This window comes from Danio aesculapii, chromosome 14, assembly GCF_903798145.1.
Source record: "Danio aesculapii chromosome 14, fDanAes4.1, whole genome shotgun sequence".
NCBI lineage: Eukaryota > Metazoa > Chordata > Actinopteri > Cypriniformes > Danionidae > Danio > Danio aesculapii.
Genome location: NC_079448.1, coordinates 13,990,101 through 14,015,950, shown reverse-complemented (window position 1 = coordinate 14,015,950; position 25,850 = coordinate 13,990,101). Strand labels below are relative to the sequence as shown.

Here is a 25,850-nt window from a genome sequence, read left to right as displayed (position 1 = left end):
AAAAATTATGATTTGTACATCTCAGAAACCTCAACTGGGTTCACCTCAGATGTCACTTTCACCAGATCCTCAAATATTTACAAAATCTTTTGCAACTGGCTATTTCACACACGTTACACAAAGACCAAACTATGTTCAGTCTGAACATCTTGAGCTGTTCTCATGGGCAAGAAACTGAGGTTTTGCCTATTATGGAAGACATTTGTTTTCTTTTTAATGGAACCCAAGTTTTTCTGCCTGTGTCATGAGTCATGAAGAAGAGGCCCACTGTGATCTCAGTATGACCTCATTTACTGTTCTGTTTTCAACAGCCTTCAGAAATGCAAGTAGATGTCAAGTTTTACCGTTTTCCGAAAAAATATGCAAATATGTATTACCCATGTAATTGTGACCTTAATCATAAGGTGTTTAGAATGGTTGCTAGGGCATGAAGTAAGCTTAGTGAAGTATCCTTGATTGGTTGCTAAGGTGCTGTGGTTTGATTTCTACAGTAGGTGTTCATTACTGGCACTATTAAGTTTCTCTGAAATTCTACTGTCTGGATACGGTTCAAGTCCATCCTTTAAAGGGCACCTATTTTACCCCTTTTTCAGGATTTAAGATAAGTCTTTTGTGTCTATCGAATGCGTCTGTAAAGCTTCAGCTCAAAACACCCAGCAGATTATTTATTATAGTTTTTAGAAGTTTGTAATTTTCAGCTCTGAGCATCTTGTAGCTGTTTTTGTTAAATGAGCCTTTAATGCTGGTTTTCCCCACCCGCCAATCCCACGTGCCTGTCAGAGTGTGCCTCAGTCTCTGGCTGCGTCAGATAAACAGCACAGTGACAGACATGGAAGAGGCAGATCTTGCATAACTTTTGGGAGAAATACTACAGTAAGAACTGTCCCAATGATTATTTGATGTATTTGTTGTTGAGTTAATTCGCCTTTCGATGAATCACACACAATGTCGTTACAAAGTTCAGGCATGCAAATTGGACGCACACAGTGCGCGCATTTAACTGTGCACTGTTTTTGCACAGCAAATGTGACAGGACACGCGTTAATATCCACTGCTTTATGGATATCCATTATTTTAATGTTCAAAATAAACCGGGATTGAAACGTCTTTTCTAATTATACGGACATGCGGCTGAGGTGATGAAGACGGTAAAATGCCCTGCTTTAAAACGTTTTAAACTTGTAAAACTCATTCTTGATCACATTTTATGATAATTGATGATCACAGAGTGCTGAACAGATCTTTTAATCCCAGTTGCTTTGCCACGTACTGTCTTGTTGATTATGATTGTTCGTGTTACTACGAGACATGTTAATACGTGGCTGTCAATCAGTTCGGTGGGCAGGGAAACTGCACTCCTACATCACATTGCGGTGGGCCTCAAAATGGCTGGGATTTGGATACTATTTTAACGTCAGAAAAAAAAAAAAAGTCGTCCTGTCTTTATATCACTACAATATGCCTGTGGACACACTTTACCTACACACAGTTCTGTCCAAACAGCTTACGAAAGATGATTTTCATTATTGGTGCTCTTTAAGGCTTTTAAAAAAATGTTCAAATGTCATTTTTTTACTATTTTATCTGACCACACATTGACATAGCACATTTTAGAACTTCAGAATTAGTAAGACATTCATATTTGTTTTGTAATCACTGATATATGTTATTATATCATGTCATATCTTCAGAAAAGGATAATTTACACAAAACTCCATGCTTTTTCCATTCTGTTATTGTCTTACATAAATTATTTTTGGAAGCATACACAATGTTCCCTTGAGGTAACCTTTTCAACGTCACTTTTAAACACTTTCCTTCACTTTTTTCCTTTCTGTGCTTGCCGAGAAAACTACAGTATGCAAGACCTTTAGTATTCTGGGCACACGTCAGATTACACTTCAATGTTTCCATTCGCACATTTACTCTTTATCGAGTGGAGATTGCGTGTTTGTAGCTTACTGAATGGGGTTAAAGGAGAAAAAAAGTAGATGTGGTTGAAGGTTTAAAATGTCAAATCATTAATGAGCGAGTTGAGAGACATCATTGTTTAGCTTATTGGAATTAGCCAAACTCTCTGGAAAATTGATAAATTTCTTCCTTTCCAATTACATTTTTAGCTCCACTTTTGACATAATAAAATGCAATCAAACCCAGCATTATAAAAGAGCCAGTGTAGCTTTCTTGTCTATTTAGGAAAGCTTTCTTAAAATAGATTTGAGCCACATGTTCTCAGTGTAATTCACTACCAGAGTGTCAGAAGATCTGCTGCACACACACACACGCACACGCATACGCACACACACACACACACACAAGTGTTTTTTTTTTTTTTAGTTCTTGGCTATAAAAGGTTGTTAAAATAGTTGGTTGCTTATTAATTGATTTAATTAATTAATTAATTTGAATCTTATGCATTTTTTATAAAGATTTTGTGTGGGATTGACATCTAAAAATTAACGGTCAAGCTCAGTCACCATAACACTATATCACTATAACACTATAATATCAAAGACCATAGTTTGTCAAGCTCTGGGACAGTATCATCTCAAACTGACTCGGAATGCATTTCCACAAGAGCTGTGCTATAAAAATTAAAAGCTTTTTTTAAATTTATATGTGAAACTTAAAAAAAAAAAAGTAATGTTATCCATATCCACATCACATATCTGTGACTAAAACACTTCATTTTGATCAAAAGCCAGTAGTTAGTGCTACTAAAAAACGTTTTTTAGATATCTATAAGCTAGTGTGCTCCAAAAACAGTGACAATTCACATTTAGAAGATATAAAACTGATATCAGCATGTAAAACTTGTAGTTTGTCACTTCCGCCTAAATAGATTAACAGTTTTATTTAAGTCAATACATAATACAGTTTCTCATCAAATCTTGACCAATCAAGTGCTCTAGTGTCTGACAAGCCGCGCCCCCTTCAATACACTTCTTATTTGTTTTTGATTTGATGCAGATGAGCTCAGCCACTATCACTGGAAGAGCTGTGATAACGCAAAACACTGTTGGCTGTTTTTTAAAAAGGAGAGGAGCTACACTATGTCGCACCCTCTCTTCGTGTTTTAGTTGAACACTGTTGAATTTCAGTTGAATTCAGTTGATTATTGGACATCGAATGAATATGCACATTTCAAAGCACTTCATGGGACATTTAAAGTTATAGTTCACCCAAAATTGAAAATCTGTCATCATTTACTCACCCTTCACTTGTTTATAACATATTTCAGTTTCTTTCTTCTGTTAAACACAAAAAGGAAAATTGTAAAAATGATGTTTGCCTGGACCCGTTTATTAAATTTTTTCATACTATGGAACCTATTTATGTCACCAGTGTAACCTACTTTGCTCCTGAGTTGTGTTGTGGATGAAATCAAGGCTAAATAATAACTATACTGGTCAAAGGGAACAGGCAAAGATGGCAGATATGCATTTGAAGTTATATTTTGTGGTGTAAACACATAAAAAATAGGCAGAAATTAATATCAGCCTCCATGAAAATAGATGAGATTAATTAAGTTTATTGGCATTCTTTCATTTTAGAAAAAGAACAGTAAAAGCAGAGTGATATGACATTATGCATAGATGTGAATGCAGTATAACCAAATCAATCAAGTACTCACAGATGTTAGTAATTTTATTGTTTTCAGGCCCCCAAAATGCCACTGCTGTGTTTTTATTTTTTATTTTTTTAAATGTGATGTTGCGTTTTTTTTTTATGCATTTTCTTTTTTTATGGTGTTAAATTCACTGTATTTCCAGCTTTATGCAGATGTTTAATGTCTACCCAAAGTTATTTTGGATGTACTTTTTCTTTTTATTAATAATAAACAGCCTTGAAAGTATTTGGACACTTTTGCCAAGCTTAAAAATGTCTTAATGTTATTACAGGGCATTATAAGATCATAATTAAGTTTTTTATTTTTTAATCCACTAAAAATGACCAAAAAACTGTTATAGTCGTTACTTCTAATATGCCATTTTTATTGAATAAAATGTCTTAAAGCGATAGTTCACCCAAAAATAATGTTGGAAACCGGTAACCATTGACTTCCATACTATATGTATTTTCCCCAGTGTCCAGCATTCTTCAAAATATCTTTTATTTCTTCAGAAGAACAAAAACATGTTTGTAGCAAGTTTGTATCACTTGACAGCAAGTAAATGCTTTGTAGTTTTTAATTTTTCTGTGAATTCACTTTAAATGTCCCAGTACTTTCAAGACAACTAAACATCTTCGTGTAAAAGTGTCCTCATGTAAATTAAAGTGTTGTAAGCTCTTTCAATTACACTTTTTCCTCTGTTCTGCTTTGTTTGTTTGTTTGCACATAGTGGTGGGTTTGGACATCCAGGATGAGATGGGACGGCATGAAGTGGGCCACATAGAGAATTCAATGAAGGTGCCTCTTAATAATGGCCACGGCTGCCGCTTTGAAGGGGAGTTCAGTATTAATAAAGTAAGAAATGCTTGCCATCCTCACTTGAACTCTTTTCAACTTGGTTTAGAATGTTTCTTGTGGAAATGGCCATCATACAATGTGTTTTTACTGTCTTTGTAGAGAATTCACATGATACACGTACAAAAAATTAAACGTTTCCTTCTTAAATTAAATTGAATCAAATTAACTTCATCAGTAATTCCAACTAATAGTGAACTGACTGAAAGCCTCAAGTATCACAAATCTCACATATCCTTTTTTTCACAGCTTGCCTGTTGGACAAACTTAATGAAGATCACCCCTGGTGTGTTTGCCTGTTTTATTACGATGTTGACTTGCTCTGTTTTCTGTAGGTTCCAGGAAACTTTCATGTGTCGACACACAGTGCGACTGCTCAGCCCCAGAGCCCTGATATGACCCACATCATCCACAAACTGGCCTTTGGGGCGAAGCTTCAGGTTTGTACACTCAGTCAGTATGTTTACATGGACACCAATAGTCTTGAGTTTAATACCATTATGACAATACTCTAATTAAGAGTCTATCATGTAAACAGTGATTTTTTTGATGGCCATAATTGTAATAAACACACAAATCGAATTAAGACATGTGGAGTATTCCTTTTTAGTTGCGTTACTGAAGAGCATTTGAAGTGCGTATTTTGTGACAGGATATCCATACACACACGGCTGTTTGACGGTCTATTCTCTGCACCTACCGAGTCAGTCCAGGACCACAGTGTTTTTCTTTCCATTCGGCGTGCAGTGTCAAATTCCATTAAAACAACTCTTTCCTATCATTCCTTACTGCATGCTCTTATCCAGTACCTCAGAGTTTGTCGTGGGGGCATGAATGGAATGTTGCTAAACAAAAGGGAATCTAAACTGCAGTTGAAGTCGAAAAATAAAAATTAAAGACCTGAAATTACATGAAACTGGATCATGTGGCTTCTGGCTAAACAAGTATGTATGCCCGAAGGAAATGTTTGTGTTTTATCACTTGTGTGGAATTTGAGTGAGTCTGTGTATTTTAAATTGTAACGTTTTCTTAATTTGAGTTTTTAAATTTTGTTTTAAGATCTACTTATCCAGGGACTGCAGGTGGAAAGTAGCAGTTTCTGCTAAAGCCTGGCACATGTCCCTCTCAAATGAATGAATTCATATTCAAAAACTCAGGAGGAAACATTGGATCGTGTTGTGATGTAATGACGTTTAGGTTGTTAAAAGCAGCTCGTATAAACAGCTTAATCATATTAATGCCCTATTCAGATTAAGGTAAATAATTCAATTGCTGTCCATGTAAACATAGTCAATGAGAAATATGTGTAATATAAAATGGAATAGAGAATAATATGTTTGTCAATTAACTGCAGGTGCAGCATGTCCAGGGGGCTTTTAATGCATTGGGTGGAGCCAACAGACTTCAGTCCAATGGTATGTCTTTATTTTGTTTTAGCCTTTTACGCTGCCGACCTATTATATACAGTTGAAGTCAGAATTATTAGCCCCCCTTTGAATTTTTTTTCTTCTTTAAATATTTCCCAAATTATGTTTAACAGAGCAAGGAAATTTCCATAGTATGTCTGATAATATTTTTTCTTCTGGAGAAAGTCTTATTTGTTTTATTTCAGCTAGAATAAAAGCAGTTTTAATTTTTTTAAAAGCCATTTTAAGGTAAAAATTATTAGCCCCTTTAAGCTATGCTTTTCTTTTTCGATAGTCTACAAAATAAACCATCGTTATACAATAACTTGCCTAATTACCCTAACCTTCCTAGTTAACCTAATTAACCTAGTTAAGCCTTTTAATGTGACTTTAAGCTGTATAGAAGTGTTTTGAAAAATATCTGGTAAAATATTATGTACTGCCATCATGGCAAAGATAAAATAAATCAGAGATTAAAAATGCAGTTCTTGCTGGCAAACATGCTTGAACGCATTTTTTTCCCCATTGGGAGAAGTTGCATGGTAATAATTGATGTTCGTATGTTAGTGGCTAATATTGTGTGAGAGCAACTTACCCTCGGAAAGAAATGAAAGCGGTGTTTACCTCTTTTTTTTATACGACTTCCACAAGAAACAGTAATATGAAGTAAATTTGTAATTCGCAGGGTCATAAATCAAGTCGTATATCACTACTACTTAACGGTTTTCAGATAAACTCAATTGTGATGTGTGCATGGGCATACACTACCGGTCACAAGTTTGGGGTCATTTTTTTTTTTTTTTTCTTTTTTTTTTTTGGAAGAAGAAAATTATTCTGTTCATCAAAGTGACATTTTTTAAATGTAAAAAAAAAAATAAGTTAAGTTGATAAATATTTACTACAATTATTACTCCAGTCATTATTGCTTTTATTACTATTACCATTAATAATGGTAATATTAATAATAACATTAATAATAATAATAATAATAATAATAATAATAATAATAATAATAATTAATATTAAACTGTTTTCTGAAGGATCATGTTTCTTTGAAGACTGGAGTAGTAGAAAATTCATCTTTAAATCACTGGAATAAATTATGAAATTATTAATAAATAAACATCAACATCAAATAAACATAAATGAATGACTACACGTATGAAGTCTGTCTAATAATCTGTCTAGTTTTGGCCTATTCTTAGATGTCTATTAGATTTTCATTGACAGCCCAAGTTTAGCCTCGTTTTAGCCAAGCTGTCTATGTTTAGATGTCTATTAACCTCACAGTTGTTTGCTGGGAATAATCATATAAACATCATTTGTGTCTGTAATAAATAGTGCGGTGCAAAGTAAGTTTTCAAACCTTAACGCATAGAACAACCGTGTTATTACCATGTTACTAGACACACACTGCTTAACCTTGCAGACAAGTAACAGAGACATTGAGTGGCAATAAGAGCTCGAAAACGTCACAGCGGACACAAGTCTCAAAGATAAAATTACAAAACGGCACAGAAATAGACTGTAGAAACAGGAGAGAAGGCGTACGTCACTTGAATGAAATGAGCATCTCTCCTGTCTGAGACTTTAAATCTGTCCAGACCTGCAAAAAAAAACTTACTAGGTACATCATGGTATCAGATGTCTTTATTGTGATTATTTCTGAAGGTTTTATTATGGTAATTTTCACAGTGTTGACATAAGCTACAAAAAGAGTTACTTTAAACAGGCATAATAAAAAAATAACTCTTCATTTTGCGATATTTATTGTAAATATATGATCAGTCTTATGTGTTTCAAACATATCCAATTACAAAAAGAATATTATAGCTTTTAACACTGAGATGTGGCTGCATTTGTAAAGATGTTATGTTAATGTTTGTTACTATGTTACTTGGCTCCATTAAATAAAACTGTTTCAACTTTTGGTTTTATTGCTTGTAAATAAAGGGATAGTTCACCCAAAAATTACAATTGTCATAATTTACTCAGCCTTTACTTGTTTTGAAGCCTTTATGAGTTCCTTTGTTCAGTTGAAAACAAAAGAAGATATTTAGAAACATGTCACAAACCTGTAACCATCGACTTCCATTGTATTTATTTTTCCTAGTTTGGATGTCAGAGGTAACAGGTTTTTAGCTCTCTTCAAAATATCTCCTTTTATGTTCACAAGAAAGAAATTCATAAAGGTTTGGAATATACCTGCACAGTACATCGTTTCAGCATCAATATCGCAATGTATGTGTCCACAGTGGTCACATCGCAAGATATGCAATGTTGATTTGGGATTATTATTGATCAAAACCACCAAATTATAACCGTAACAGAGTGAAAGTTTTTCATTGGCATGCATTTGCAACTTTAATGAAGAATAAATTGACTGAACTATTAATACAAGGATGACTGCACAGTGTTGTTTTACATTTAATGTTTAATTATTCCGTTTCTGTATCTGAGTACTTGTTTATTATTAATTATTGTGTTCTTTTCTTTGCTTTATTAATATTATTTTTGCTTGCTATATGTTTATTATTATTTTCATACATTATTCACACCCTTACAAAATGACTCCACTCAATCTAAATTATTGATTTAATTCCAAACAGAGCTATTCAAGCCATCTGGTGAAATTGTGTTCCTATTGCAATATATTAAAATATTGCAATGCCAGATTTTTCCAATATCATTTAACCCTAGTTTGGAACCACTTGGAGTGAGTAAATAATCAGGGGTGTCAAACTCAATTCCAGGAGGGCTGCAACCCTGCACAGTTTAGGTCCAAATCTGCCCCAACACGCTTGCCTGTAGTGCTGCGTCCTAATTCGCATACTTATACTACTTTCTAAAAGTATGTACTTTTTTTTTGTGAAGGAAAAACATACATTTGAGTGTGTAGCAGAAGAGGGCAAGCTTTGGGACATGCTACTTCCTTGTGAACAGATTGTTGTGTTGCTTGGTTATGAGCCCTGTCAATCATCCACACATCAGCCACATTTCTTTCACATTTAATTTCACACCTTATTGGGGAAGCTGCAGCAGGATAATCTGCCAGTCTTTCATGCAGAGAAATCTCCTCAGGTCTTTGAATAATTATGCAGTCAGATGGTAATGTCCAAACATGTCTGTATATAAGTTCAGGATTGTTGTTGCAAATAAAATATAACACAGAAAACATGATTAAAATATTTTCCACTTGGCTAGATTTTAACAAACAGTCATAAAAACAACTTTACTGAAGCCTCTCTACTTTACGGTTGGTCTCGCGCATCCATCATGTTTGTAGTTCTAATCAAATTCACATTCAACGCACAATGCACTGTGGGCAATATCAGCGATTAGAGTATGGATGCTTCTGCACTTAAAATTTATCTTATCATAAGCATATCTTAAGCAATTTTTTTTCCAATTGTCTACAGAACAAACTGCTGTTGTTCAATGATTTGCCTAATTACCCTAACTTGCCTAAATAACCAAGTTGAGCCTTTAAGCTGAATGCTGGTATCTTGAAAAATATCTATTAAAATATTATGTGCTGTCATCATGACAAAGATAAAAGAAATCGGGTATTAGAAATGAGTTATTAAAACTTTTATGTTAAAAAATGTGTTGAACAAAACAGAAATTGGGAAAAAATATACAAATGGGCTAATAATTCAGGAGGGCAAATAATTCAGACTTCAACTGTACCTTAACTATGTATCATTTCTTTTTTTTTTTTACTTTCTGCAGCTTTAGCTTCACACGATTACATTCTTAAGATCGTTCCTACAGTTTACGAGGATCTGGGAGGAAAGCAGAGGTTCTCCTATCAGTACACCGTTGCAAACAAGGTAATCTGAGACGCACTTACGCACGACACTGAGAAGCTTCTGAGTCTAAATATATGAGTGTGTTGTGATGACGGCTCCTAAATCCAGCCTGTGCTTTCCAGAGACTCGGCTTCAATTATGCTTCTCTTTTATGAAGCACCATCAACCATTTATCACCTCTAAAGACACTTAGGGGACATTTGCAGTGACAGCTGGTGGCATTGTGTGTGTGCGTGTGTGTGTACGTGACTAGAGAGAGTTAATGTGATGTCAGGTTGTTTTTATTCAAAGGGTATGGAGTTCTGAGAAATTGACTTAGAGTATCAAATGTTTGTCTCCTAGTTTGAAAGGCTCTAGAAAACACCGGATGTGAAGCTGAAACCCGTTACTTGAAAATGTAATGTTTATATGAGTTTACGTGTTTATTGAGGGATTGTCAAGCATGTCAACATCATCACGTCCAAATAAGTCTATAGGACACATCATGTCATTAAGCCGATTTACTTATGTAAATGTGTGAAAATATATATATTTTTTAATTAAATTGTTAATATGCTAATATTTATTAAATTCATAAAAATTTGTAGTATAATATTTTTGTCTTTTAGTGTATGTATTACATGAGACCTATTGTAGCTTTGTTTACAAACAAGTGGAATTACATTTGTGGATTTACTTTTTATGATATTTAAGATTTCATCTTTCCACAGTAGAGATGCTCAAAATAACCGATTAACCGTTAACCAAAAGGGTGCATTTGTAACCGATTAATGGTATCAGTTAAACGATTAAAAATATTATTCTATATATCTTTTGTTTGGCTATTCTATATTAAGTTTGGCTGCATAAGGGGCCGATCACAGCGAACACGCTTTTTGCATTGAGAGGGGCATCTTTTGAATGGTTTACAAATGGCCGCGAGTGTTTTACACGCTGCTTATGCGCCCTGCGCACCGCACGTTTTGCCGCTGTGCGCTATGTGCTCTCGAGCTGAAATAGCATGTTACCTCAGTCGCGTCTTTTTCATTCTTTAATCAAATGAAAGCAGAGGCAGGGTTTCCTTTGAGGTGACAGCAGTGTTTGTGTTGTCAAGACGACTACAGCGAACTTTTAATGATGCAGGAGTGACTTTTGTTTGAAGTGATCCAGGATTGTATGACTTTACAAATCTTGAACATCATAATGTTATTAAAAATGACAATTATAACAACATTGACAGCAACACTCGCACACAATACGGCTCGGCTGATTCAGTCGTTTCCAAGTGACATAAAAAAAGAGCACCGCGCATCTTTTTCTTGCATTTTTTTCTTGTCAACATAAGGCAGTGAGGTGCGCCTCGCGCTTTTGGAATGGAAAAGCGCGTTCGCTGTGATCGGCCCCTGAATATGCAACATCTTTATTAACTTGTGACAAAGAAGCAAAATGAAAGAAGGATATTTCTGGTCACAGTTTGAGACATACGAGTTGACAAACCAGTGCTGATGCTGATTGGCTCTGTGCTCTATGGAGCCGCATCATAAACTCGACAAATTGGCTATTGATGAATTAGTGGAGGCTACAACTTTTTCCATTTGGAAAATTACAATTATTAATAGTTCTTATATAATATACAATTTTAAATAGACTACGTAGCCTAAACTACGAATCAAACAAATCCAAAGTTTTTCTTTATTTTTGCATAATGAACTTTGCACCAAACTGAGGCTTTCATATTACACCACATGTATGCAAAATAATGCAATGTAAACTCATATGTAAACAACAAAATTGTTACATGCTATGTAGTAGCCTATACTTTACTAAAAGTCAACATATGAGCCTTAAGGTTCATTGTCATTGTCTTTAATTGCACACAGCGCACGCACACATGAACCGCAAGACAGAGGAAAATAAGTCATAATCATAATTAAGACATAATCTTTAAACTAATGACTTCTATTAAAATGTTGACAGAGGTTTTGTAATATATTACTAACAGCGGAGCGTTAATTAAATGCATATTTTCTGTGGAGCGATCTATTTGAGGTAGCCTGATATTTTTATTTGACAGAAGAAAGAAGTTGTTAAATAATATTTTAATATTAATCTGTTAACGGTTAATATTCGGTTAACGAGCAGATGTTGTCGGTTGGCGAAATTAACCGAAATGAGCACCCCTATTCCACATATATTCAGATTTTTTCTTTTTACAAAATTCTGTGCAGGAATAGAAAAATAAAGTCCACCGATTCTGTCAGGCCCTAAATTGAATTGTCAAAATAAAGTATTATAAAAAAAAGCTAATTCATTTAGTATTGTATATGAATGACGTTTTAGAAAAGAGTTACATCACAGTCCATTTACACATTCTGTAAATGTTTAACCACAGAGTATGAATGATTTATTGTTTTGTAACAACTGCATTAGATTATAAACCTTTACTCCATTATGATTGAACTTCATATTAAACTATAATCCAAACATTACATATCTTGCGATGTGACTATTGTGGATGCACACATTGCGATATCGATGCTGAAACGATATATTGTGCAGCCCTAACTTGAATATAGGTTAGTTGTCTTTATTTCTTTTTTGTCCTTGGCCAAAAACTTGCTCTCACATTGTTAGTGCTTTGTAAGCATTATCAAAATCAATATAAAAATTTAAACAAAATCGATCGTTGCGTGTTCTATGATATGCTGTAATAAATTTGAACGTCATTGTTTTTCTTCTTATTTATCATTTATATATAGACATTACATGAAACATTACGTCATGAAAATGTACTTGAAAGTTCTGGAAAAGTCATGGAATTTTAGTAGTTAAAATGTGTATGAACCCTGGAAAATGAAAAAGTGTTTGTTTGTTGTGTTGTCTTCTAGGAGTATGTGGCGTACAGTCATACAGGCCGCATCATACCAGCTATCTGGTTTCGATATGATCTGAGTCCAATCACAGTCAAGTACACCGAGAGAAGACAGCCTTTCTACCGCTTCATCACTACCGTGAGCCTCTCTCTGTCTTCATAAGCATGTAGTTGATGCACTGTAATCTGCCTTTAAAATGAAAAGATCCGGGGTCCATAACATAATTAAAGACATTAAATCTTGGTTAGCCCTACAAGTTTAAAGTGAAATGAGGAATTTACAGAAGTTGTGGTATTTGGATGCCGGGGCGGGCTTGGGAGGATAACTTTAAAAATGTATTCGGTTACAGTTACAAATGACTTCCTTAGAAAAGTATTCAGTAACTTAATCCAAGCACCAACATAAAAAAAGAAATGTAATCTGATTACTTTTGGATTCCTTTAAGTCTCATACTGTATATAAATAAAGTCAAGTAGGAAGACATATAGTTGTAAACTATGAAGCTAAATGCTCTGCTAATATGAAACTAACTTCAAAACAGAAACGTTTCTTCAACAGGAAAATAGAGAATACAAAACTTTCAAATGAAACCCTTTCTGTTTAAAAACATCTGTTTCGGTTCTAAATCTAGTCTTAAAACATTTCTACTCTTTTGGCTTTTAAGACCTTATGAGAGTCTTGTTTTGATAATCTAAATAATCTGTGAGTGTAATTTGATACTAATTTAACCTTTGGACTTTGTGTTAGAAGTACAGTTTAAAATTCATTGGGAATGGGGTGAATGGGGTGGGAATAAAGATAGTAAGGCCCCATCTGATTGCTCAAATTTGGATAACCAACCAATGCATAAACACATATATTGCATATACCAGAGTACCCGCGGGGTCTTAAAAGCATTGAAAAACTTAAATTTGATAATCTCAAATTAAGGCCTTAATAGCCTTGAATTATTATACAAAGTCTTGGATTTCATTGCAAAAGTCTTGCTTTATTCATTTATTTTACCTTTCTTAGGATTAAGTTCATACCGTAACAAAATTAACTGTTACTAATGTAAGCTAATTAAAAATCCATGAAGCGTAATGTTGAGTGCACCTCGCGATTGATGTAATGGCAGAAAGCGCGAAAGCGTGCGCGTCCGTTACTATGGTTACTAGAGGTGATGTACATAACAAGATAGTCGCTAGCCTAGGTTGTCGGCTAAAATGGGAAAGTGTTGCTGTGGCCAAGCAATCCAAATTACGTTTGTGTCAAGCCTGTGCCAGGAAATGACCGCGACGCCTACTACTGTAGATGATGGAAATCTTTTAAGCTAGCGACGATAGGGTGTTACGGCCCTAGACTCCCATATGAGGGGTGCCAAATATGGGAGCCAACCACCTTTTGTGCAGTTCTGTGCACCGGAGACCTCTTCGGTTACTGAAACAGCTTTGGCTATCAGTAATGAAGAAATTTCTACATTAGAAGCATTGCCACCACAGTATTGGGCAGTAGCGTCGCTACAAGTAGTGACGCTACTAGCTTAACTACATTTCTCAGTACCTTGGCGGTAGCGTCACTACTTTCTAAATCAAATAGCTTTTCAGTAGCGAAGCTATTATTTTAACCAAGTTGCTCAGTAGCGTCCACACAAGCTTCATTTACCGATCGTGGATCAATAAGTGACAGCACTGACATTCACAGAGCTGTGAGGCCAGTGTCTAGCCGATGAAAGTAAATCCATATTATCAAAGAGCTTAGAATCACCAAGAGGCGACACTGATGCAATTTGAGAAACAGCCACTAGATGGCGCGGCGGCCATTTTGGAATGAAAATTACAATAGAACAACAGCATATTATAAGTCTGTAAAATAAACTATTAAAAGTGCTGATGATTGTGATAGTAAGTGTTGTATTGCCGTCTTTCAGGTTGTATCTTCGCTTTAATGCGCTTTTTAAATTAAATAAATAAAAAACAAAGCAGCTGTTTGCCATCGCGACAGCAATAAGATACAATAGACGCCAAACGCTTTCACTTAAAAATGGCAGAATTCGAGGCTGTTGCTGGGCGCTGCTGTTGCAATGAAACGTTCTATTGAGTGTCTCCTCTTGGTCATTCTAAGCTCTTTGATATTATAGCGAGAATGACGATTTCTTCTTCATCCTGTTTTACGGTGGTCGACAACACACTTTTTGATGCGTTACTGCCACCTCTCGCTCTGGTTGGTGATGTCACCAAACAATCATTGGGCTGACACGACAAACTTGCTTGATTGAAAGATGACTGAGGGAGATAAAGATTTTCCAGGCTGGAAAATGACCAGCTAAAACCAGCTTGACCAGCCTGGTTTAAGCTGGACATAGCTGGTTTTGGCTGGGCTCCCAGCCTGACTAGGCTGGTCAAGCTGGTTTTAGCTGGTCATTTTCCAGCCTGACAAGCTAAGACCAGGCTGGAAATGACTGGAACCAGCCTGAAAATGGCCAAAAACCCCTCTAAAACCAGGCTGGTCGACCAGCTAAAACCAGCCAACCAGCCTAGGCTGGTTTAAGCTGTTTTTTTCAGTAGGGATTTAATTCAAGTAGCCCACTTGTATGTAAATATTTTCTAGGGTTCAAACTTTATACACATTTGTCATTTTTTGACTCATACTTCTGTCGGAATGGGTACGAAGTTGGCATTGAATTTCACTTGAAATGGTATTAAACAGCTCTTAAAAAGCCTTGAATTTCATTTGGAGGATCCTGGGGGTACCCTGATATACTGTTATTGCGATAATGATAATTTTGTGATATATTGTGCAGCCATACTGTTTGCGTTCCTTGGGCTTTTCCTCTTTTGCACCTAAATGGAGACAGGCTGAATCTGAGCTTTTTCAAATCTCTTCTTAAAAGTTATTAAAGGGTCACGAAACACCAAAACACATTTTTTGAGAGACAGTATACATGTCTTACGTTGCTAAAAACACTATTAGGACACATTTATTTAGCTAACAAATAAAAATTGGTTGTTTTTGCATTGTTTAGAGTAAATTCGTTCTTCCGGTTTAAAAATACATTTTGAAGCAACGTAAGAAGATTATTGTGTAAAATCCAGCATGAAGATTAGATGTCTGTACCGGTCAGTGCAAAGTGACTTCATTGAGTTTTCAGCATTAATTCAAGAGAAATACTTGGTTCGAACCAGTCAGTATGCTCTATTGTGAATGAGATGCAACTTCATATAGTTTCGAAGACTCTTTTTACCTGTTTACTTCTTTTTACCTCATATAGCTTCGAAGACTCTTTTTACCTGTTACAGTGTTCAGAGAGATGACATGTTGTGTTGCCAACCGTAATTAAAACAAGAGGAAGAAGAATTGTTAGGAGACATGGGTCGTCAATGTTGCGTTTATAAATGTGCTGCAACAAAGGTTTTGTTTCCATTTCCCCGTGATGAGAGCACATGTGTGGATTACAGTGGTCTTCTAACACGCGACAAAAATATGGCTGTAAGGAACATTACTTACTTTACTTACTTACTAGAGCTTTTTGAATCTGGAAATGGTGAAATCTGGATTTGCCTGTCTTTGCCTGTTCTCCTGTCTTCTTTTTTTTTTTTCTTAGTCGTTGGTTATTTTGATACATCAGCACATACAAATACAGTCTCGCTCATACAGTGGGGAAGTAAAAAAATAATAAAAGGGGGAAACATAGAAACGAGTTAACGTGGTAATACAGTCAAGCTAGAAGCAAAAAATATATACTATAGAATAAAAAATCAGGAGAAATTATTGATGTAATGCCAAAAAGGTGTCCATAGCTGCCAGAAGTCATCTGACTTTTGATGTATATCATAGGTGAGTTTCTCAAGTGGAAATAACGTACATACTTGAGACAACCACATTTTAAAGGAAGGCACCTGAGGAGATGACCACAATAAAAGTATACATTACTTTGCCAGATTGACCAAAATTAAAAACAAATGTTTGGTGTGGGAGTCCAACACATTCTCTACTCCGCCATACAACAAATACAATTCTAGAGAAAAAACTGAAGTTTATCTCAAAGAGTACTTGTTGAAAATTATGTATTTTCTTCCAAAAAGAGATGATTTTGCCACAATACCAGAAATGGTGAGGAAATGTTCCTTTTTTTGCAGTTAAAACAAAGATCAGAGGAGTTTCTATAAATCTTTTTCAGACGCAAGGGTGTAAGATAAACTCTGTTAATGAATTCAAAATTGAGCTCATGAACACCCAATGAAGTACATTTAGAATACAAATTGTTACATATTTCAGACCAATCTTTATCTTCAATTTCCTGACCTAAATCTTTTTCCCACACACACTTCAAACTCTCAAAGGAAGAAGTACATGAGTTAGACAGAACTTTATATATTTTGGATATTAGCCCCTTAAAAAAACAGTTTGTTACAATTTGCTCTATGGCTACAAGTTTAAATCTCAGTTTACCCTTATCGGACAAAGATTTAATGAAATGATTCAGTTGAAGGTATTTAAAAAAATTTGATTATGGTATATCATATTGATTTGAAATTTCTTGGAAAGATTTAAGTGTACTGTGTGTGAAGAGGCACGATAATTTTCGAATCCCTGATTTGGACCAATTTGAAAAAACAATATTTTGGAAAGATATTGGGAAATCAGGGTTAAAAGCAATAGGCGAGAATAAGATGGTATTAGCTGGAATTTTAAAACGTTTTTTAATGTCTCCCCATGTTAGAAGAGAATTTGAGATAATGAAATTTGTTGAAACGCATTCAAGTTTTTTAACATTTATAATAAAGGCAGGGACTTTATTGGGAGAGGAGCACAGGCTGTTGCCTCCATGTTAAGCCATCTAGAGTCAGTTCTTTCATTGTACCAGCTGACCATATGCTTCACTTGTGCTGACCAAAAGTAAAGACGTACGTTTGGCAAAGCGACTCCTCCTCTATCGTTTGGTTTCATTAATTTGTTAAGGCTAATTCTGGGCATTTTGTGATTCTAGATACATTTAGAAAGGTGCTTTTTGATGTCTTTAAAAAAATACTGGGTAAGTGACAAGGAAGAGATTGAAAAAAATATAAAAATTTAGGGTGAATATTCATTCTGATTAAATTAATCCTACCCAAAAAAGAAAAAGGAAGTGTCCTCCAAATGTTAAGGTCTTTTTTAATAACTTCAAAAAGAGGGGCATAGTTTTTTTTTAATAAGTCCTTTAGTGTTGGTATAATAAATATGCCAAGATATTTAAAACCTACAGATGTCATTGTAAAGAGTGAAAGGGATGAAAGATTGTTTAGATTAGGAATATGGAAAGAGAGTGCTATAGACTTAGACAGGGTAATTTTATATCCGGATAAACTGCTATAAACTGAAAGACATTTTAGTATAGCTGGGATTGAGCTATCTGGTTCAGAAATATACAGCAACATGTCGTCTGCATATAAAGAAATCCGATGTTCTTTGTCTCCTACTGTTATTCCAAAAAAATGTTGACATTGTCTTATAGATTCAGCTAGTGGCTCAATTACAAGGGCAAATTGCAGGGGTGAAAGGGGACACCCCTGTCTTGTACCTCTTTCTATGTCAAAGGTTTTGGAATTCAGGCCATTCGTGATCACAGTAGCCTGAGGGCTGGCATAAAGCAATTTTATCATATCGATGAATTTAGGACCTAAATTAAATTTCTTAATTTACATTTTTTTTGTGTTTGTATTGAATTTATATTTATTTGTTGACAAATATTGTCTGTGCTAAAACGCAATTTTATAAATCCTGTCTGGTCTGGCTTAATAATCTGTGGTAACACAGTTTCGAGTCTACGAGCAAGTATCTTGGCAAGTATTTTATAATCAACGTTTAAAAGGCTTATTGGTCTATAAGAGGCACATTCTTGAGGATCTTTGTCCTTTTTTTTTTGGATTAAACAAATAGACGCTGTTTTCCATGACTCGGGAACCACTCCGCAATCAAATTGATTTTAGAGAGCGGGTATTAGAATGGGAGGAAGTTCTGGCCAGAATTTTTTTGTAAAATTCTCAAGGGAACCCGTCCAGGCCTTGAGATTTGTTCGAGGGCATAGAATGGATTGCACTAAGACTTCTTCTGGCGACAAAGGTGAATCTAAATGTGTCATATCTTCATCTGAAATAGTTGTAAGGGGGATTTTGTCAAAAAATTCTGTAATATCAGATTGTCCAGAATTAACTTGTGATTTATATAATGTTTTGTAAAAAATTCAAAATAATTTAGTAATTAAAGCAGTTTCATATGTAATCGACCCATTTGAGGTCTTTATTGATTTAATTGATCTGTGTTTTTTTTATTTGATGGGCCAGTAAACTGTTAGGTTTATTTGCATATTCATAATACTTTTGTTTTGAAAGGAATATACGTTTTTTAATGTAATTTGTGTGATCCAAATCCAAGTTCCGGTCTGGCTCGACATAATTGAGCCCAATTTGTTTGAGTAAGCATTGTACCATGTAGACATTCTAGTCTCTTTACTTCATTTTCTAACTCCCGCTTGTGTGCAGAAGTATAAGATATAATATGCCCTCTAATTGTAGCCTTTGCAGCGTCCCAAATAGCTGCACATGTTACTGGTGAATTTTCATTATCTGTCCAGTAATTTTTTAACCCTTCCTGGACTTATTCACAAAAAGAAATTCATTCAACATGGAAGAATTCAATCTCCAGACCCTTGTGGTCCTATGTACACTTAATGTCATGTCTATGTGGACTGGAGCATGATCGGAAAAAACAATCGAGCCAATCTGGCATGAAGAGATTGTATGGAGATATTGAATGGGGATCAAGATATAATCCAATCTAGAATATGAGCCATGACTCATTACAAAGTTCCTTAAAATCACCAGCACAAATGTCCAGGCCCTTGCAATACTGATTAAACAAAAGTATAACTTTAAATATAAATTCAGGGGAGTCCTCGTTTGGGGCGTAGACATTAAGTATAGTGATAGATTGCCCAACATACTGTGCCTGTAATTAACACATATCCTCCATCTGGATCGTTGATCTGATGTGCTAAGGAAAGGGGAAATGCTTACTAATCAAAATAATTGTGCCCCTCTTCCTTGTGTTTGTTTTATACGATGAAAAAAATATCTGTCCTACCCAATCCTGTGCGTCTCTTGTAGCATGGCGATAGTAGTTCTTTGTTTTTTCAGATAAGTTAATATTTTTTTCCTTTTGATCACATGTCCTAGCCCTTCAACATTGCATGTAATAACCCTGGTCGAATTAAACATAGTCATAAAACAGAAAAAGGTCAAATAAAATAAGCTGTAAGCTTTAGACTGCATCAAGCCTAAAATATGTGTGAAACTGATGAGAGAGATTTTTATATTTTAAAACATAAAACATAACATATAGAAACCAAAACTCCCTCCCCCTACCCTCTGGCCTTATCCCCAAATGACGTGGCACACCCAAAGAAGCAAGATTTAGACTGCTGTACCTGACTGGCACTGAGCATAAGATGGTAACAGCCCATACCAGATGCTACGCTTTTATATTTTAGAAATTACGGGATGTGTTGGAAAAAAAAATGCATTGAGTGTGTTAACTAGCAACATTAGGGTTTAAAAAATGCAGTGCAAAAATGTTTTTCGCTGGTGGGTCAGTTAAAACCGGTGGATCTGTTCAGCAAAATATTTGACTGTGTCACTGCATATCAAACAACTCTGCAATCTCCGGGAGCACATCTCTTCTGTTAAACTGAACAGTCACATCATCGATGGCTCAGGCGTCCTCAGGCTCGGAAGGGAAAAATGCAATGTGAGGCCGGGGAGAGTCATGATGGATGATGCTTTTACTTTTTTAATTATAATTGTTGTTGTCTTTACCCTTTCTTGTAATTTTTACCTTCGTCTGTGTAAGCACTTTGAGATGTACCTTTTAAAGGCTCTGTAGAAAATAGTTTATTATTATTTTTAATATTTAAGTGGTGTATGCTTGTACAGCACTTTGGTAAACACACATATAAACAAATCTTGACTTAACCTAATCTAAGGATTTACATCAACCGTGTCTTTCTGTCCGTCATCAGATCTGTGCCATCATCGGCGGGACGTTCACCGTGGCCGGTATCATCGACTCCTGCATATTCACAGCCTCTGAGGCCTGGAAGAAAATCCAGATCGGCAAAATGTCATGAGTTGTATTTGCATGTCAATCACGCCTTTTATTTATGCCAGCCAAACCTCTGTCCACTCATCTTTACACCCATTCATGATCCATACCAACCACAACCAGAATAATGTTGTGTCATGCCAGATCGCCTTCCTCTGCGCTCATTCAGAGTCACGTTTAATATGACTAATTCTAGAGTTTTCATTTGGGGGAAGAAGGTAGTTTCCTTATTTCACTGCCGTACTGAAATCATCTGCACTTCTTAATGCAGCTTTGCGTTTAGAGAACTGCTGTGGAAAGAACCTGTTTTTTTTTTTACTCATAGGAAGGACACCTGGCTTTTCTCATTTTATACTGTTTAGTGTTTCAAGTGTCATTTTGAGAGGCCATTGTGAATCCGCTTGAACAGAATTCCACTTCATTGGGTTGATTTTTACCCTCATTGGGGGCATTTAAGGGTTAATCTCATGAAACCTTTTAAAGAATATTGCACCATAAAATGAAACAGACGAAAACATTTTAATCTGAAAATATTTCCATGTTGGCTGTAATTAATAATGAAATGTGTTTTAGTTTTGCTTATTTTGTTTTATATTGTTAGTTTATTTACACTTTTGAATTGTGTTTTGGTATTCTGAAATCTGATCTGCTGACCTCTGATGGTAAAAATTAAACCGTAAGTGTATTTTATTAACATTTTGGTTATTTTAATGTGATGTAGTTGCACTACGCATTTGACTACTGAGTAATATTAATTAGTTATATGTACTTACTGTATGCTTGGGTTTAAAATGTGACTTAGTTGCATATTATTATGCATAATTCATAGTTATCAGTCGCAGATTTAGGTATTGTGCTAGAGTCGGCATGGAGACAATCCCTCATCATTCACTTTCATCTGCGACAACAACAACCCCCCCCCCCCCCCACCCCCGCCTCTTCACTTTCGTCCACGAAAGGGAGGCACAACCACCGTGAAGGTGACACGACTGTTGTTTGCCTAGAGCGCCAGTTAAGCTTGCTCCACTTCTGATTGTAATTACTATAGTAAGTGCATGGTGTATGTGTAACTACGTCACCTTAAATGAAAGTGTTACCGACATTTTTGTGTAGTACTTTTGAAGTTATATATTACATTAGATATATATATATATATATATATATATATATATATATATATATATATATATATATATATATATATATATACACACACTAAATAAATCTGTAAAACTACAGGAAATCAACTGGCAGCTCAATACCCGTAATTTATGTGACAACTCAGATAATATATATTTCAAACTACAAAAAATGTCAATAAAAAACACTTAAAAGTTAATATTTTCTCCTTCTAATGTTGTCAGAGCAGAAATCAAGTCCCATAATGCAATTTGAAAGTGAAAATAAATGGATGGCACCCATGAGTCAGGTAGACTCTTAATGAACAGATATTTTTAAAGTTTAGTATCGATTGTTTATAGGTTAACGGTTAAACTCTTTTGCTGTTTAACAAAAATGGGGGCTCATCCGGGATTCAAATCATACACTGTTAAAAGCGATTAGTTGACTTTGCTTGAAAAAAGTGAGAAAACCCATTGTAACTAGGAACCTTTAAGTTGACTTAATTTTATATGTTGACTTTAAATATGCACATCGTTTATTTGTTTAATAATTTTAAGGCAGCGGATTTTTTTTTTAAGTGAAGTCAACTAATCGCTTAAATACGTTGTACCCCTAAACCCAATTCTCATTTTATTAGACAAATTTTAAACACATCACAGTAGTATTGCCTTTAATATTTGTTTTAAGTAGGTTTTGTTGTTTTTTTATTTTTTGACACAATCAGATTGAATATCCTTTTTAAAGTTTTAAAGTTCTACATTAAAGTTCTCACATTAAATTTAGTTCCTCCACAATATTTATTTTTCTGTGAGCGGAGTGTTTCATGAGATTAACTTGTACATCATTTAAAGCAGTGTTTTTGTTATGCAGTGTGTATTCTCTGATTGTTTTTCCATGGTACATTGGGTTTTCTTGCACTCAAGTGACTTTCTGATTACAGGCCTCTATTTCGGTTTATTGTATTCACTTTTAAAGTGTTCAACTGAAGGGAAATTTATGAATGTGTTGTATTATTTTTGTGTCCAAAAGGTTATCTTGAAGGAATGTTTTTAAGTTTATGTCCATGTCATTCAAGGCTACTTTGTGGCTTAATGATACTTTTATTTCCACAGCCCATAATGGTTTATTGGTTAGCCTTTATTGTTTTGGAGATTATGCTGGAAACGTGTTGTTTACGTCTCGTCAAGCCCTGCCGTAAAGATCTTGAATCATTTCCTTTCAGTGTTATGACCGCAGATCTGGTTGAGCTGGTTACACTGGACCGTTCCTTATGAAAGTAAACAATGGTTCGAATCTGTGATGTGCTGTTGCCGGTAGACATGGCAACTGGGGTATATTTTCATTCAGTGAGAAACAAAAACCACAACACTACATTTCAATCTGACTGGTCTTTTGTTATTGTTGTAATCTAAGGACTCTGAAACTGCTGAGTTCATATTTGTTGTTCTCGTTTTTTATCTGCATGGTGGATCTCAACTTCCTGGTTGCACCTTTTTTTGCCTTTGTTTATCATGGTTAGATTAAACCACAACAACAGCCAGTTACATTGTTGTCTGTTTGTTCGTCTTTGTATATCTTTTCAAAATGTGGGTTACTGATTATTTTTTACTTTCATTTCTTCAAAATGTTAATAAAGGTTTGCCATAATGTTGAAAAACAATCTAAATAAATTATGGGGACATGTAAATCAAAAGAGTGAAGTTGTTTGCTTATTTGAGTTATGAATTGATTTCTTTCAGTCTAATTGTCAGATAATAACCATTTCTACTAATACAATGTGTATTTCAAACATACATTCCACACTACAAAGGCAAAGTGCAGTAACTACACATTTGCTTAAAACTAAGTAAATATCTAGAATAGGTTTTGTGACATCTGTTCTGTCTTGTAACAAAGTCTTCAGATTCAGTTTAGTCCCATTTCAGAAAAACAAGTGTATTGAATTTGCTGTAAGTACAAAAGCCAAGTTGGTGTAAAAACTGGAAAAGTCATTTTGCTTAGCGCTTCATCTTTGTAGAACAGCACACATGGAGAGTGGTGGCCAAAGTTATTAGAACAGCTGACAGATCTGAACACTTTAACCATTTTACTTCTAAAACATAAGGTAATGGCTGCTCTGAGTGCAACCTTAATATTTGGTATGTCCATCGTTTACAGTAATTACAGCAGCAAGTGTCATGACAGCAAATGTTTTTGTGTTACTTTAACAAGTTACTGTAAAATAGTGGACGTTAAATTACAGATATTTACTGTAAAATAGTGGGTGTTAAATTACAGAAATTTACTGTAAAATAACAGCCGTGAAATTACAGAAATTTACTGTAAAATAACAGCCGTTAAATAACAGAAATTTACTGTAAAATAGTGGACATTAAATTACAGATATTTACTGTAAAATAGTGGGTGTTAAATTACAGAAATTTACTGTAAAATAACAGCCGTGAAATTACAGAAATTTACTGTAAAATAACGGCCGTTAAATAACAGAAATTTACTGTAAAATAGTGGACATTAAATTACAGAAATTTACTGTAAAATAGTGGGCGTTAAGTTACAGATATTTACTGTAAAATAGTGGGTGTTAAATTACAGAAATTTACTGTAAAATAACAGCCGTGAAATTACAGAAATTTACTGTAAAATAACAGCCGTTAAATAACAGAAATTTACTGTAAAATAGTGGACATTAAATTACAGATATTTACTGTAAAATAGTGGGTGTTAAATTACAGAAATTTACTGTAAAATAACAGCCGTGAAATTACAGAAATTTACTGTAAAATAACGGCCGTTAAATAACAGAAATTTACTGTAAAATAGTGGACATTAAATTACAGAAATTTACTGTAAAATAGTGGGCGTTAAATTACAGATATTTACTGTAAAATAACAGCCATTAAATTACAGAAATTTACTGTAAAATAACGGCCGTTAAATAACAGAAATTTACTGTAAAATAGTGGACATTAAATTACAGAAATTTACTGTAAAATAACAGCCATTAAATAACAGAAGTTTTCTGTAAAATAATGGATGTTAAAATACAGAAATTTATTGTAAAATAACGGATGTTAAATTACAGAAATATTTTTGTAAGTTTCTGTAATTTAACGTCCACTAATTTACAGTGAAATTCTGTTAATGTCTGCTATTTTACAGTAAATTAGTTATTTAACGGCTGCTATTTTACGTTGTTTTCAGGCACCCCAGCTGCCAGAAAAAGAAAAAAAAAAACGTAAAATAACAGTTCTCTGAAGGTTAATGTTATCCCATGACTTCTGCAACTGAACAAAGGCTGTTCTGTGAATTATGTGAAGGAACATTAGTGCATGACATTGAAATAGCTGTGTGTTTGTATGTGTGTATATAGACGTACAGAAAATGACCTAATTGTGTTTATGATGCCTCTGTTTTATGGTTATAGAATTTGTTTAATTGGGGTATTAAATTAGTAGTTTTAAACTATTGTTTTAAATATTTTTGGGTGAGAATAAAACAGTTGAATGAAATGCATTTAAAATATAACACAATATCATTTTTGAAAAGTATTGTTAAAATAGTACTAATATGAAATAATTCTATAACATTTCAAATGTTTGTCCTTTCATTTTTCATGAATGATGTAAACGTTACCATACTGTTAAATACACTAAAAAACTTATGATCAATTAGTCCTGACACCATATGTTTTCAGTTCATTGTAATGTATTAAACTAGGTTATTCATGTTCCTACTTTATAAGTTACGCAAGCTGTTTTAAGTCAGGTTATCATATATATATATATATATATATATATATATATATATATATATATATAAGTTCAATGGACTCTTGGTTAATTCAGCCTAAAATGTTAAGGCAACCAGGATTTTTTACAGTGTAGGAATATAACTAAACATCTAACAAAAGGCATTTGTTTTTGTTGGTTTACATAAGTTTGTTTAATAATAATTTTTCCACTAATAAAAAATTATCTGTAAATGCATGAAAAACAAGTAAAATTGAACACAATCTAAACACCACTGAGTATCAAATATCAAGAACTCACCAGTCAAAATAAGATATATTCCT

The 25,850-nt window shown here is 34.4% G+C and overlaps 1 protein-coding gene across 1 annotated transcript in view; it reads left to right on the top strand.

The window, feature by feature from the left end:
* Window positions 1–21,785, top strand: part of ergic1 (endoplasmic reticulum-golgi intermediate compartment 1) — a 52,711-nt gene extending 30,926 nt beyond the window's left edge. Inside the window, exons 5-10 of the mRNA XM_056472136.1 lie at window positions 4,344–4,468; window positions 4,804–4,908; window positions 5,823–5,883; window positions 9,607–9,707; window positions 12,554–12,676; window positions 20,574–21,785. Of these exons, the coding sequence (XP_056328111.1) occupies window positions 4,344–4,468; window positions 4,804–4,908; window positions 5,823–5,883; window positions 9,607–9,707; window positions 12,554–12,676; window positions 20,574–20,681 (623 nt within the window). The 3' untranslated portion in view covers window positions 20,682–21,785. The remainder of the gene's footprint in view (window positions 1–4,343; window positions 4,469–4,803; window positions 4,909–5,822; window positions 5,884–9,606; window positions 9,708–12,553; window positions 12,677–20,573) is intronic.
* Window positions 21,786–25,850: the final 4,065 nt, after the last annotated feature.